At 38.3% G+C, this 16,150-nt stretch overlaps 1 protein-coding gene across 2 annotated transcripts in view; it reads right to left on the minus strand.

Annotated features, from left to right (window-relative positions):
* Positions 1-16,150, minus strand: part of DCDC2 (doublecortin domain containing 2) — a 62,031-nt gene that overhangs the window by 42,077 nt on the left and 3,804 nt on the right. For both annotated transcript variants that reach the window (XM_042464530.1, XM_042464529.1), the window contains exon 3: positions 15,536-15,587. In XM_042464530.1, the coding sequence (XP_042320464.1) occupies positions 15,536-15,587 (52 nt within the window). The remainder of the gene's footprint in view (positions 1-15,535; positions 15,588-16,150) is intronic.

A 16,150-nucleotide genomic window follows, 5' to 3' on the forward strand; every position in this document is an offset into this window, starting at 1 on the left:
CACTGAACAGAAAGCTCTTAAGCACATATGCTATTCATACATTCTGTGTACCAAATCACACATCACCATGTCTGGAATATGATCCCCTCTTGAGCCACAAAGTGACATATTAACCAAAGTGGAATCTTGGGGAAACAACTGTAAATATGCTAAGCGTTTCACCTCACCATAGCCTTTATTCTTTTATTTTACTCATCTGATCCTTCATGGGAGTAAATAAGCATTCTTCAAATGGCATTAATGAATGAGTCACAACTTAATCTTGACTTAGTGGATACTCAAGGCTAGATTTCCATGCCAGACAGTTGGATTACCAGTTTTACTCTACAGAACCATAAACATTTTATCACAGGTTATACACACATGCATATATATATATATATATATATATATATATAGAAATGTATTGGCCAAACCATTTTAATCTGCATATACACTCATTCCTCCACATTTGCAACTTTGACTTTTGTGGATTTGGTTATTCACAGATTTTATTAATATGTTCTCCCTAGGAATATCTAGCAACTCTATGGTCAACTTTAACCAAAAGTCACACTGAAGACCTAGAGATTTCTAGAGAGAACACTCCACTAGGCATTTGTAGCTCCTCCAGAGCAATTCTGTGGTCAATGTCTGGCAGATGTTGGCTACAGAGTTGCACTGGAGGACCTAGAGATTCCTAGAGAGGTGTTCTCTTGGGTAAAAACATAGTGTTTTAGTTATTTGTGGTTTTTCCACATTCACAGGGGTCCTGTGCCCCTAACCCCAGTGAATGTGGAGGGATGAGTGTATTAAGTGATATCAGAATCAGGTTCTTATCCTTATCCATTTTTCAACAACTTTTGGAGTGGATTCACTTAGTGCTTACAACTCCTAGCCACTGTGGCCATCACCATACCAGCTAGGGGTTCTGGGCCTGTAATACAAAAGCTCTGGTTCCAAAGATCTACAAAGCAGGAGGCACAAAGTAATTACTATGCAAGAAATGTGGGGTTCCCAGCCCATCACACTTAGAAAGGCAATTGCATGTGATAATAAGCAAGAGGAACAAAGTGTTTCATCTGTGCAATTGTCCCTTGCAAAGGTAGAGTTTTGGAAATAAAAATTGAGCCAGCGTGGGAGAAAATCTTGAGGGGGTTTTGGGATTTGCCAGCATTAGAAAGTAGGCACAGGAGGAACTAAGTGCACTTCCCCAGTAACATAATAAACAAGGGATCAATGGTGCATACACACTGTAGAAATAATGCAGTTTGACACCACTTTAAGTGCTGTACCTCCATCTTATGGAATCCGGCTCTTTAATTTATACAAGGTCTTTAGCCTTGTCTGCCAAAGAATGCTGGTGCCTCAGAAAATTGTAAATCTCGGGATTTTGTAGGACAGAACCATGACAGTTAAAGTAGTGTCAAACAGCATTATTTCTACTGTGTAGATGCAGCACAAAACTGGTTATTAGCACAGATAAAACCTTATTGATTTTCTGGGTTGAGGTGCTGTCAGATGTGATCTCCACAATCATCCATTGGGAGGAGAGTAAGTATCGTAAACTGAATGCTTGAACCAGTTCACCCTTCCATGCATTAACCCAAACAAATGCAGAGGATAGAAAAATTACTTAGGAACTATAAAGTTACTTTTTTCAACTATCTCATCCAGAACTCCTCAACTAGTATGGCCACTGCCTGGGGATTCTGGGAGCTGCCACCCAAAATGTATATTCTTCTAAGTTCTAAACTGGTGATTGATATGTGTGGAATGATGTACTCAGTGCCAGGGGCTGGGTGGAAGTTATTTTGCACCATGCAGCCCCTTTGTATGTGCATGCGGAACAGCTCATTGCAAGTAGACTTCTGTTGTTTATTTTATTGTCAACATACTAATTTGCAAACAAGTTTGATTAAAAATTTGTTTCTGCTTTGAGCAATATATAAGGGGAAAGTGAAGACAGGGAAACTAGTATTAGAAGAAAGACTTATCTTACTTTCTCACAGAATAGCAAGTAGAAACAACAGTGACAACAAAGAGGCAGAAAAACTACATCTCAGTCAAATGCTCTGCATTACCATCCCATTAACCCCTTAAGAGCAGAGGACATCATCAAAAATAGTTACAGTGTTACCACTGTGTTAAGTGCAAAGTTTTGTCTGAAATGCTACAACTGTGACTTTCAGCTAATTAGTTTGTTCAAAAATATTCATCTTTAAAGTAATCAATTAATGGATCTAAAATCAAAACATTTTCAGATTGACCTATGACTCAGTTCAGGTTGCTTCATCAAATACTTAAAAATTTCTTAGATAATTCACCATTTAGTCTGCAGCCATATACACAATTATTTGGAAGTACATACAGCCCCAAATGGGTGGCCTCCAGCTTCCCCTATTTCAGATAGATCGGGGCCACAGACCCAATCTGGCCTTTCCAGGGCGTGAAAAGGAGCCACAAAAGGGCAAACAGTAAATCTACTGATTTCAGAAAGGCTTCTTTAAAAATGCTGTTATAAGAATGGTGCAACTAAGACTGAATGCATGTGTGCATGTGTTTGCTTTTCTCTTTTTTCCTTCCTAGTTTTCTTTCCCCATTTTTTCAACTGTGAGTCTGCTTCCAGAGACTAATTGTGGATCTACTCTGAGAGCCTTTCAAGCATGAAGAGTAGGGCAAAACTACTTTAAATAAATAAAATAACAGCTTCTTTAGGGTCATCCCCTAAATTTGCTCAGGGTATATGACTGTTGTTCCCATTTGTATTTTTAAAGAAGTGAAGAAAGGTTTCTAGGCCTCTGAACTTGACCTAAAGGATTGTAGTTTTCAGCATCTTTCTCAGTCTTTAATCTCAAATTAAAGAGCCAATATGAAATATATGTTGTAAACACTTTAAGAAGAGGACAATAATAATCCAATTAGAAAATCATTTAGGAGGAAGATTTGAAACACCTTTTTTAAATCATCAAACCATTAGGCTTCTCCTGCTGCTCTAAAAAAAGCACCAGCCTTGAATTTTCAGGATCTCAGAGACTCAGGAGACCTTGAGATCTAACTAGGGTGCTTCGAAAATTTTCAGCCAAGCTTGTTTATTCTTTATTCATATCCTAGCTTTCTCCTGAGAAGGCATCTTCAAGTAATATTAAATAAAACATTACAATTAAACACAAACCAAGATCAGAATTAAATTAAAAACCTAATTTAGACCATTTAGCCTTAAGAAAAACACAGCGTCCAATTGGTAACAGGCCCTATCCTCAGCACCCAGTCAATTGCCAAAAACCTGGGGTGGAAGTCTTTTCTGATATCAGAAGAAGAACAAAAGGAAAGAGAAGCTTCTTGTTCCTTCACCAAGTGAGCAGCCACCAAGGCAGGCCTGTCTCATGTTCCTTCCTACTTCTGATGGGACCAAGAGAAGTATCTCCTCTGAAAAATCTCAAAACATAGACAGGATTATTGGGGTTATCCCTGTTTGGGCACACATACTGGTAGCCTCATGTCAAAGTAAGTGCTGTATGGTGTCTGTGTATACCTGCAGCCATATTATTTCTGTATTATCATCATTTATTTATTTATTTAGGGAAGATTGTGTTAAGAGTAGTTTGTAAGTAGATGAAATAAACCACAAACCTGTAAATGTCTATGTGTTAGAAAGTGAAGAATGAAATATATCATGTCTTAGGTTTTATGAAATACATAAATACATATTATGAAATAATATTTGTTGTTAATCATAACCACAAATTCCACTGGGTTAATGTTACCAGTATTACAGTGAAGTAAAGCGCAAGAGTTAAAAAGAAGGGCCTTGTATAACATAGACAGCAGAGGAAGAGGAACATCATGCTAGTAATACCCTCAGAAGAATGTTAAGTGCTGACAGTGGGATTATCACAGAGAACATCTAAAGAGAATAATAAGAACAATAATATTTATTTATAATGTCCTTTTCATCAAAGGGAGGAACATCTGCCATATATAATGAAAAAAGAAACAATAATAAACAAAACTATAAAATGCTAAAATACTAAAAACCAAATAGCTTGCCTTCTCTGTCTCTGCTTTGCAGTCCTACATACACCTCCTCCACCCTCCCCATCAGCCAGAAAGCACTGAGCAGCTTTCATCTTTCGTTCTCTAATAGATTTATGGAAGAAGAGCTGCAAAAATATGAACAGATTACAAACTGAAGACATTGACACTTTGTGCCCATATAATCTTCCAAGAATGGGACAAGGCAATAAAATAACTGGCTGGGAAGCACCCTCAAAATAGTACAGGTTGAATCTCCCTTATCCCTAATTCCAAAATCAGAAATATTCCAAAAACTAAAGCTTTTTTCATGACACTTTTGCTATCTGATGGTTCAGTGCACAGAAATATTGTTTTGTGTGCAAAATTATTTTAAAATACTGTATTGTATAAAATCACATTCAGTCTACGTATATAAGGTGTATATGAAACATAAATGAATTTTGTGTTTGAATTTGGGCATCATCTCCAGGATATCTCACTATGTACATATATGCAAATACAGTATTCCGAAAATCAACCCCAAAAAATCCAAAAACCAAAGCATTTCTGGTCCCAGGCATTTTGGATAAGGGAAGTTAGCCTATATTTTGTTCAACAATTTTACTGGGTTTGAACATGTACAGTCTTTCCTGCCAGAACAAAGCTGTGTTCATGCACATTTCATGGCTTGCAAATGTGTATAGTTGGATCAGAGTCTTTGAGCATAAGAATATTTGGTAAGACATTAATCCTAACATTATAATAACTATAATTCAAAAATTATTTAGAAAATATAGCAATACACAGCACATAAATATCCAGCACAGGTACTTACATCTTCCAGTGCTAACTGTTGGTAAAAAATAAAAAAGCAAAAATATTTTACAAGACAGTTTACAAGAGAGTTTCAAATTAAAACTGTGTGAACTACTTCCCTAATTATCACCTATTATCTACAAATATTGTATGTATCCTTTCTTTTTTATTATTACTATTAATGCTTAGCCAAAAGCCATTACTGGTCAGCCAAAGGTCAGGAGTTTAATGAAATAAAATTGTTTACAAAATACAGTAGCCAAATTGCAACCACAAAATACCAAACACAAATACAGGTGGGCCTTGCTATTTGCTGGGGTTGGTTGCAGGATTCCCTGTGAATACCAAAATCCATGGATTATATAAATCCCGTTATATAAAATGGCATAGTAAAATGGTGTATATAAAATGGCAAAATCAAGGTTTGTGTTTTGATATAGATATAGATATAGATATATATTCCAAGCCATGGCTGATTCAGTCTGTGAGTGCAGCACATGGAGGGCCAATTGTACAATATATACAAATAAAGTATTTCACCAACATCAGTTCAATTTATATACCATTAACAGAAAGAGGGACTTCAACTTTATTATCCCTCTTCCCATCCCCATTTTCACTGCACTGTTTATTATCAACAGGTTTTTATGTATGTCATTTAAATATAAAGGAATGTGGTGACTTAATACATAGAAAAAGGCTATGTTAAGGTTAGACTAGTTTAATCCATTACTACTGTTTCTCACATGACAATGAAATTTCTATTCCAAAAATAAATAAAAACCAGTATGGCAGTTTAGACTGTGTTAGAATACAAAACACTATATTTTTCATTTATTTTTCTATGTGTCATCAACACTTTATAAATAGCCAGAAGATGCTAATTAAACACTACATATAAAGCAATCTAGATAACAATCCTATCCATATAAAGAAAATACTGTTTGAAATGTATTATCAAGTTGGTTACACCTTTAAAATCCTTTTTTTTCAAGCTCTGTTTCTAATGGTCTTGGTGGAAACAGCCCTATATGACATTAAGCAGTCATGATGATAATCAAGGTACATTGAGATCTGCAACTTGCTTTCTAGATATGAAAGCAAGGAACCACATCAGAAAGCTGAACATTTAGTAGATCATTGCATTTTCTGCCTCAAGGGCAATTGCCATCAAGTATGACTATTAGTATGAAGAATTTCAGAGGTTCAAGCACAGATCTGGAATAAGCGTTTGTATTACACATAGATTTTCTTCCACTTTTCTTTTTTACTGTATGCCTTGTTAGCATGTCAACTCTTTAAATCGTACAGACTAGGCCCCCTGAAATATTAGAAGATCATAGCTACACAACAATAAAACTCCCTCCAGAAGCATTCACTAGGGTTATGATTTTTGAAGTAATCAGGAAATAAAGGCACAAGCGTAGCCGGGACCAATAGGCATGCCAGAAAACACAAGGAGACAGAACAAATCACCAAATGTCAAAAGAAAAATATAACAGTGAAAACTAAAACTAAAACTGGATGAAAATCAAGGGCAAAACTCCATGCATTTTTAAAAAGTCTTCTTAATTCCTGAGAAATGAAGAGAAAATGTTCAAATCAACTAAAGAGGAACTAACAGGACATGTATGAATCATACTCATTGAGTATGCACAGCAACAGTGGGACCAAGCAACCTACAAAAAACTCAGTTCCCAAGTGTTCAAAAAGAGACTGTGCACAAGTCACACAGAGCTGACAGATAGTGCAAAGAAATAATAAGAGTTATTCAGGGTGTTACATTCCCCTTGAAAAACTGTGCTCACAGTCTGGGAATGCTCCTGGATCTGTCCCTCCAAATGTTAGCTCAGATAGATGCAACCGTCAGGAGTGCCTGTTATCAGCTTTGGCTGATATGCCAACTGCACCCCTTCCTAAAACTGGAGGACCTAAAGATGGTAGTGTACGCACTGGTGGTAACCTCAATGCTAGATTTCTGCAATGCATTATATTAGACGTACACATGATATTGTCTATGCAGTAATTTCTCTTTTCCCTCCACTTTCAAATTTCCATTTGCCCACATGTCCCTGAAAATATAAACACCAGCAGCCTCCTAAAACTAATTCTTGTGTATTATCTGCAGAAACAATTCAGACTGTTCCTCTGCATCTCTGATTCTTCACCACACACACACACACACACACAGGAAGGCAAATAGCTTGTCCCTCCTTCCTCTCCCACTCCTAACAAGTGGGTTTGGCTTGCATTCATAGCTCAAGAGGTTATCTCTGGCAAAACAGAATAATATGATCCTTATGACCGTTGCTCATAATTAATGTTCCAGAAAACCTGAAACTTAAATTCTAAAAGAGCTGGGATACACCAACCAGCCTTAGAGACTAACAGTCATGGCATGTGATTTTGAGAGATAACAGCTTTGTGAATATTAATGTGTCTGTAAAAACTGAAACAAATTCTACTTGTACATTTGGGAACTGGTCAAAAGCGCATCTACGGTTCTTTGCATTGAATATCTCCGAAATGGTTAATTTCACATTAGCTGCCATATTATGCCTCATATTTCAAAATTCAAACTTTTCACAACAGCCAAACCTTGCTGAATAGTAAGACAAACAGCAAATCTCTACGACAAACCCTCTTTTTGTTTCAGTATTACAGGTTAAGTCTCCATTTTCCAAACTGCTTGGGACCAGAAGTGTTTTGGATTTTGGATTTTTCAAATTCTGAAATATTTGCACATACATCATAAGATCTGGGTGATGGGACCCAAGTCTAAACAAAAAACTGATTTCTGTTTCATATACACCTTATACACATAGACTGGAAGTAATTTTATACAATATTTTAAAATAATTTTGTGCATGAAACAAAGGCAGGGTACAGCCGTGCCACAGCAACCAAATTGCACAGCGTGGTTGTGTAAAACAGGAGCGCTGAAAAGCGGCTCCTTTTTGTGCTGCCATAAACAGCTGGCGGCGCCCGTGGGGCTCCATCTGAATGCTGAGCAGCAGTGACATCATAGTTGCGCGCGCTGCCCCAAGGCAACCCTAGGACATCGCCATGATATCTCAAACGGCCCATTTGTACAGGGCCAAAGTCTATCTATAATGAACCATCAAAAAGCAAAGATGTCACTATCTCAACCACTGATGAAAAACACTTTGGATTTTGGAGCATTTCAGATTTTCAGATAAGGGATACTGAACCTGTAATAACAAAGAAGATATATGTACACACAGAATCCCAAATCTGATTCCTTAAAAAAAAACCTTTAGGGGTAAATCTTTGAAGATTTCAGCAGAGCAGCATATATTAAGTTGATCAACTTGTGAAATGAACCATGGTCTGGCCAGCTGAATACAATGGCCTATTATATTCAGTCCTCCCTGGTAAATTGAGCATAAATATTGGTATTCCCTCAGGGCAGACTGGGGTCAAGAAAAACAAAAAGTTCAAATGCACGTTCTTGCTATCAGGTACAAAAGCTATCAGGCAAATGAAAAAACATTCAAGGTTCATTAGTCAAAAACCAAAGAGAAACTAAATCCATAATTCTTTTAGGGGGGGAAAGCAAACATTCAGAACAGAGTAAACAGCTTAATCCAGTTGATGAAACTGCTGCCCTTCACACAAGATTAGATAGATTTCAAAAGAAATAATTACATGAAGCCAGTACCTGGTTATTTGCCTTGCATGCAGAAAATCAGCCTTTTTATAATTGGTATATATAGACAATTCCAGATTAGTCTGTGAATTAGCCCCATTGTGATAACTGCCTTCGAGTCAACCTCAGCTCATGGCAACACTATGAATGAGACATCTCCAAAACTTCCTATTCTCTACCACTCTGCTCAGAACCTACAGGTTCAGGCCTGTAATCTCCCTCATTGAGTCTCAAATGAGTTGATATTTAGCCTCACTTACTACCAATTTTCATTTTACATTTACCTTAATAAACAGATACTAGAATGTTTTATGATCTGGAGTGACAGAGAGGACTTTCTGGGTACTGATTATAGGCAGAGACTGAACAAAAATGTTTGTCACTCATCTCCAGCAGCTTGAACTATTTTATTGCCTCAGTCATCATCTCTGTACATATCTGTTGTGGCTCACCATTACCCAATTCTTTCTGATCACACAAAAACATAGTTTGAGATGTTAGATTTAAAAATTCATTGATGCTGACAATTGGAACAGGGGAATTTGTTATCATTAATGCTGGGAACTGGAAATTTAATACATTGCAGTCTTTTGTTGATTAATTCGTTAAGCCATTAGTGTTACAAAGGAATGTACAGTAAATGGGAAATTTAGTGTTACTGTTGCCCCCAGACTGATTCCTTCAGAAGTACTCCTCCTGTTGTTTTAAGTTGCCTCCCACAACCTGGAATTTTCCAGATTCATTAAACTATGAATCCCCACTCTAACTGATGGTTGAAAATGGTGGGCCTTTGTAGTGCAATGCATCTGCAAAATGTAGGTTGGCAAAGACTGTCCTAACACTTGGAATCTTACATTATGCTGAATCAAGTTTTGCCACTGCTCAGCATCTCTCTTGTCTTCTTTCCATCTCCAGTCTCCTCTGCCAATATATACAGTGCACTCATCCTTCAAACATCATAACAGATTGTTTTTCTGGTGTGGAAAAGGCAAATAAGGAACCATGTGTTCATTCTGGTCAGAAGACAGTGATGTGTAGCAATAAGCAGCTAGAGGTCAGTCAGAGAATCAAGGGTAAAAAATCCCTAATCAAAGATATGATTGCATTTAAGCATATGGAGGACATTCTTCTGCCCTACTAAATAATTGAATACTACAGCACCTACCTTTGCCTCCCTTAGAATTACAAAATGGGAAATTAGCACAAATGTAACTACCGTAGTTTTTCCTATTTCTATATGGAAGTAACTGCACTATCAAAAAGTGCAAAATCAGCACATCCACACATGTGTGTCTATCCAAGAGGTTTACAAATAGATGAAATTCTAAATGGGGCAAGGGCAGACTTTCACTAGCATTGCCACTCTTCCATTCTTGCCTCTTTAGACAGGCAAACTATCTAATATTCCATCATTTGGTGATAGGAATGCCTTTTAAGGCAAACAGCCTGCAAATACTTCACCCTTTGGCTATGCTGGCCAGAGTTGATTAGAATTTTGGTGCAATAGCCTCTGGAAACTCACAAATTGTCTGTTCCCAGTATACATGGTTTTGGAGCATTTAACACTGTTCTAGGTTGGTCAAGTGGGCTACGTTACAGATTACCAATCTCTGCTTTTAGATATCCTCTGTTTGAATGGCTGCCCAAACCAAGTCCAGTATAAAGGTGAAGAACCATGAAAGGGAGAGCAGGGCCATTGAAATTGCTAGTCAGCAGTGAACCAATCAACCTGGGGTACAAGCTGAGAAGCCACACACATCTCCACAATCTTGTATTTCTATTTAAATTTTAGTCAGTATGTCTAAATATGCATCTTTATATAAACATAAGCCTATGCAAATTTTAAACAAATCTGTTTTCTTTACCTCCTTCTTTGCTTTTTTTGAAGAAGACGATGTATACCTGGACATTTATCATTATGAAGGATCTAGTTGCAATTGCCAGTGTATGTGTAAACCAGACAGCACCATCTTTTGTTTTCTCGGGCTTTCTGGTCAGTACTTGCATTGAATCCTCAAGGTATTCATTTTGAAACAGTAACAGTGTTTGTAGAACTTGTTGTGCTCATTAGGTTACCAAGATACTACCTTCTAAACAATTTACTGAGTGGCTTGCTATTGCAGAACTTTTGAGACATTAATCCAGCACTTTATGAGCTGGGTCATTCAACCAGCATAAGAAATAAGGTTTTCTTTTTTATTTTCCAGAGAATGAAACTTTTTTTTGCCTCTTATTGTGCAACTCTTATTTCTAAATTATTTATCTTACCTATTAAAATATAGTTTGTGAAGGACCTATCAACTGCTTAAAGAGTTAAGAAAACCTGAACATTTGAATGCCATTAGGAATTAATTATTTAGAAATTAAATCATTATTTCTAAATATGCATCTATATATAATCATAACCACACACAAATTTTAGGCAAATCTGTATTTTCTGTTGTAGTCAGTCCGATCAACTCATGTCAAGCTGACTAGACTGTAGTCAGAAGGCCTATAGTCTCTGTAGAGGGGAAATTAGAAGGTCTTATTATTCGTATTTTTTAATTACTGGTGAGGAAATTTTGCACTGAAGTTCAAAACAAACAAAATTGGGGAAATATAAAAGTTTGATTTGCTCTGCCTGCTCTAAACCAGTTATTGTATCCCTTATTACATGTGGAGAGGTTATTTTAGAAAGGATGTTCAATATCTAAAGGTTTTGCTTATGCAGTGGGCCCTTTCCTTACGTGGGGATCCATTCTTACGATCAACACATCTGCTTCTCCATTTCTATATTTAAGGAAGATTTATCCAATTTACCATCTGCTTTTTCCTACTCCTGTAGTTGTTGCAGCACAAGGAAAGACAACTGCAAGTCAAAAATAACTGGACTGGAGAATTTCATTTTCTTGCCTCACCAATAAGCTAGAGGGGGGGAAAGTTCCCCTGTACATTAACTAACCTATAAGCCTTGGGGCAAAGAACTTGATGACAGCTGAACTTATGGTATCAAGTCCTTTTGAGCAAGTGGAAATATCGCTGCCACTTAGGCAAAGAAGTTAATGTTAGTGCCTGGACACCTCCTGGTTTAAAGTTGTGCTGCAAACACCAAGCCTACTACTATGACACAGCTATACAGAAACCCCAGTTCTGTATTAGTTGGTGAGGAATAACAGTGGAGAGGGACTACTGGCTCTGTAGCCTACTGTAGCTTTTCTAGAAGCACCTGGTTGGCCATTATGAAAAGCAGGTATTGCACTTGATAAATCTTTGGTCTGATCCAACCAGCCTGTCAGGTATGGCTTTTTGATCAAGGAGTTCAGAGCAGGCACAAGTCAAAGAAGCCTTAGAGATCTGTGAACAATGTGTGGCAAAAGAATTGTCATATGTTCCAATCAACAAGTAATCCAGGAATCAGGAGGCCGGACAGTAAGAGCTCCCTGGTAGTTAGCCAAGTTCAGGTCATCCAGCAAAATAAAGAGAAAAACAAGAGGATGGTAGTCAGCCAGTTCAGAAGTCACTACAGCAAGTCATTAGTCCAGATAAATGAAGTTAGCAAGGAATAAAAGGCATTTGTCAGTTATAAGCAGCCCAGGGTAAAAAAAACACTATCACCAAAGAGTACTGCCAGTGACCAAGATAGAACAGTTGCAGGCAACAATGAAGCCAGGGAGCCGCTGAGGGATTTATAGGCAGCTGTCTCAAGACACCAAGTGCTTAATCAGTCACAGGTTGACCAGACCAGCCATAAAGGCCAACATGGGGGTGGAGTGGGGGTGTGGCGTCCACATGACACATGACCCTACTCTGTCCCCATGCTGGCGTAATGCCGAGTACTGCACCACACAGAAGGTGGCATCACGGTGCTCCTCTGGCAGTGTGTCAAGATGACACAGCACCAAAGGAGCACTGAAAAGCCATGGCGCTGGTGGCTACAGTGCCCTTTTTGCACTGTGGAAAGACCCGATTGGGGCCATGACATGCAGTTGCCATGGCCCTGATCTGCGAAGAAAGAGACCTCTCAGTGTCTCCTATTTAACAGCTGCTGAGGTCAGTGTAGTGTCTCCTTATCTGTTCTGTGATCTTCAAAGGATGCCACTGTCACTTCCTGCTGGGGAGCAGGGCTGCCCATTCCCTCAGTTTCCAGCTCCTTGGACTTGGAGAATCCACCACCATCAGGATTTGTAAATTCCAGGAAATCTGACTCCCCTGTATCTGAACCTTCCAATTTCAGAAGATGAGTTATGACAAGAATGGAACTACCTCCCTCAAGTCTTACATTTGTCTTCTTTGAAGAAAAAACTCATTGATTTAATTGGGTTCAAATTTCAAGAAGGCATACATAAAATTATACCATATAAGGAAGAGAAAGGACGGGGAGAGGTTAGTAAATCAAGGAACTGAGATTTATTAAAAAATACACCTAACAAAAGCAACCTGCCACATCAAGACAAGATAAATAAACTCCCTAATGACAAACCTTATGATCTGTTGCCATAAAACTCTTGCAGTGCACATAGTTTTCCAGATTACTGAGGCAATTTAATCAGACTGTACCTCTGAAAAATCCAAATGCATCTAAGCCCTCATGCCAATCTGACTTCAATGAAAATTCCTCCCTGACAATAAATGTGGCAATCAGCGAGAACCTTGAATTTATTGACACATATTTATTACATGACTGGACTTTTAGGTCAATCACCTCACCATGTTAGAGCTAATGACTATGTTGTGATTCACAAAAACATAACCTGGCAAAGGGGAAATAATGTCTACATTGTCTAAGGGCTCCTCAATATTTTTTAAAAACCGATGTTTTGATCACAATAATATATTATGACACATATAAATGAGTGACTCAGGTTATAAATGACCTTTTGCACTAAATCTAGTTTACCACTCCAGCCTACATGTGGCACTGAATTTAAAAAAAAAAATCAGTAGTAACTCATTTGAGATGTGGTAGTGGAGAAGAATCCTAAGGATACCACCAATAGCCAAAAAAGACAAAAAACATGGCTCCTTGAAGAGATCGAGTCTGAACTTTCACTGGAAGCCAAAGTGATCAAATTGAAGCTGTCGTACTTTAACCACATCATGAGAAGTCATGACTCATTAGAAAGACAATACAGTGGTACCTCAGGTTACGAAATTAATTCGTTCCGCCGCCGCTTTCGTAACCCGAAATCCTTCGTAAGCCGAAAAAGCCATAGGCACTAATGGGGAAAAGCCGCGATTTCATGTGAAATAGCGCCGAAAAGCACCAAAAAAATTTTCGTAACCCGAAAAAACGTTCGTAAGCCGGAACAGTTTTTTTGAATGGATTTTTTTCGTAACCCGGAAATTTCGTAAGGCGGCGCATTCGTATCCCGAGGTACCACTGTAATGATAAGAAAGGTAGAAGGTAGTAGAAACAGAGACAGATCTTACACCAGATGGATAGACTCCAGCAGGGAGGACATGGGCCTGAATTTGCAGGACCTGAGCAGATCAGTGGAAGACAGGGAGTCTTGGAGATGTCTTATCCACAGGGTCATCATGAGTCAGGGCTGACCCAAAAGCAATTAACAACAAATAGGTTTGTTTCTTTTTCAATGTAGAACATGTGGGTTTCACTTTTTTTTTTTTTTTAGAAAAAATGACTTTTCACAGGGCTATAAATATTAGGACAGTATGATTAGATTACCTCACCCTTCTGGGAAATAATAATTTTGTACTATTTCTATTTTATATCAGTTTTCAATTACCCCATGTGTTGTTGTGTGCCTTCAAGTCATTTCTGGCTTATGGAGGCCATGGGATTTTCTGATGCTAAACATGTGGGATTTGCCCCAGGTCACCCAGTGGATTTCCATGGCCAAGCAGGGAATCATAATCCAACATTCAAACCACTACACCACAACATTTTATTCCTACAATACAGTCTTTGACTTTTCTTTACAAACTTGTATCTAGGGAAACAGTTTTCCTGAACAGGTCAGGAGGTCTGCAGCAAGAAAGAAAGAAACCAAAACCAACAAAGAAATTAGATTTTAACCTCAAATAATTCCTGGCATTAATAAACTTTAAACTCACAGGTCACACTGAATTTCAAACACTGGTTATCCCTTTTTTAGAACCCAATTCATGCTCTGAGCTTCAAATATACAGGAATCACATATACACCCCCTCCTTTATCTGCTTCCAGTATCTATGTTGCAAGGGTCTCTGGAGGCAGAGCAATGCTCATACCTATGGTTTGCTAAGCATGTAAAACAGTTTTCAAATCCTGCTCAATCCAGGCCTTCTAATTCTGCTTGCCAGACTCAAGTTGTCATAGATGCCTGTGATGTTTCAAATGTGACATCACCCCATGATTGATCATGGTATGTGAACTGAGCCAAAGAGGCTCAGTTGCAACTGCACTGCAGAAATAATGTTGTTTGACACTACTTCAATGGCTATGGCTCAATGCTATGGAATCCTAGAATTTGTAGTTATGTGAGATATTTAGCCTTCTCTGTTAGAATGCTTTGGTGCCACAAAAACAGGATGGAAAAAGCACATCCCAGGGCAGCTGTGTTTGTATTCTGAGTGTCTATAACAGTCTGCCTAGACCACTGTTTAACTGTTGAAATGAATAACTCCTGTGTAGTCCTTGTGTACAACAAGACCTAGAGCCTTATTGCATGAGAAAAGAAAGCTGAAACACAGCAGAAGATTAGCCACTTTTGCTGTGTCTCTCCACAGGCCATCATAGCACTTCTGTTCTCTTCCAGAAGAAGATGGTCATAAAAGCATGCCGTTTGTCATGCTGGAAAAATCCATTCAACGAAAGGCAAACTTTTACAACCATCTCCCTCAGGGAAGAGAACAGAAGTGCTACAATGGCATATGGAGAGGCACAGAGAAAGCTATTATTCTCCTGCTCCATTTCAGCTTTCTTTTCATGTGCAATTAGGCTCTCAGTAAAGAGGTGAGTAAAGGAATGTAGCCTCCATCTATACAAAAAATGGTTTTATATTGCTGGGCTGGACTATGTTCCAGTCTGCTAGATACTACAGGTTTTAATTGGATAAATTACTACATTACCTCATTATTAATTTCAGTGGGCCTTTTCTTTGTCTCCCCAATGTCCAAATAGCTGAAAATCAAGAAGAGTATCAGTTATGTTCAACTGAGACTTGCAACAAAATGTTCTGCCCCATTTGCCCATATTTCAATGCAGATGCTGAAAATGTTAGAGATCCATCAGACACCTCATAGTCCTACAGTTTTTAAGATGACCTGGAAGGGAAAACAACTAATTTATGCTTATGTATATAACAATAGCTATTTGGCATTCAAGCTAGAACACCAATCCAAAAGACATGCTTTGGGTGCATCCACGCTATAGAAATAATGCAGTTTGAAACTTCTTTAAGTGCAGTAGCACCACGGTGACCAGATGTTCTCCTTTTCCAGAACATGTCCCACATTTCAGCCTTTTGTCAAAGAGGAAATCCAAAATCTCCTCCATTTTGAGCATGGCAAAGAAGCATGAATTTATGGCGCGGTATAGACCACCAAAAAGCAGTGTACCAGCGCCAGTATTAGGGTTAGGGAGCGTGCACCATGTACACACTCCCTAACCCTAGTACATGCCAGCGGAGGCATAATGGTGGCACCCTGTGTACACCGGCGCCGCCATTATGATGTCATGGCCAC

This window comes from Sceloporus undulatus, chromosome 4, assembly GCF_019175285.1.
Source record: "Sceloporus undulatus isolate JIND9_A2432 ecotype Alabama chromosome 4, SceUnd_v1.1, whole genome shotgun sequence".
Lineage (NCBI taxonomy): Eukaryota > Metazoa > Chordata > Lepidosauria > Squamata > Phrynosomatidae > Sceloporus > Sceloporus undulatus.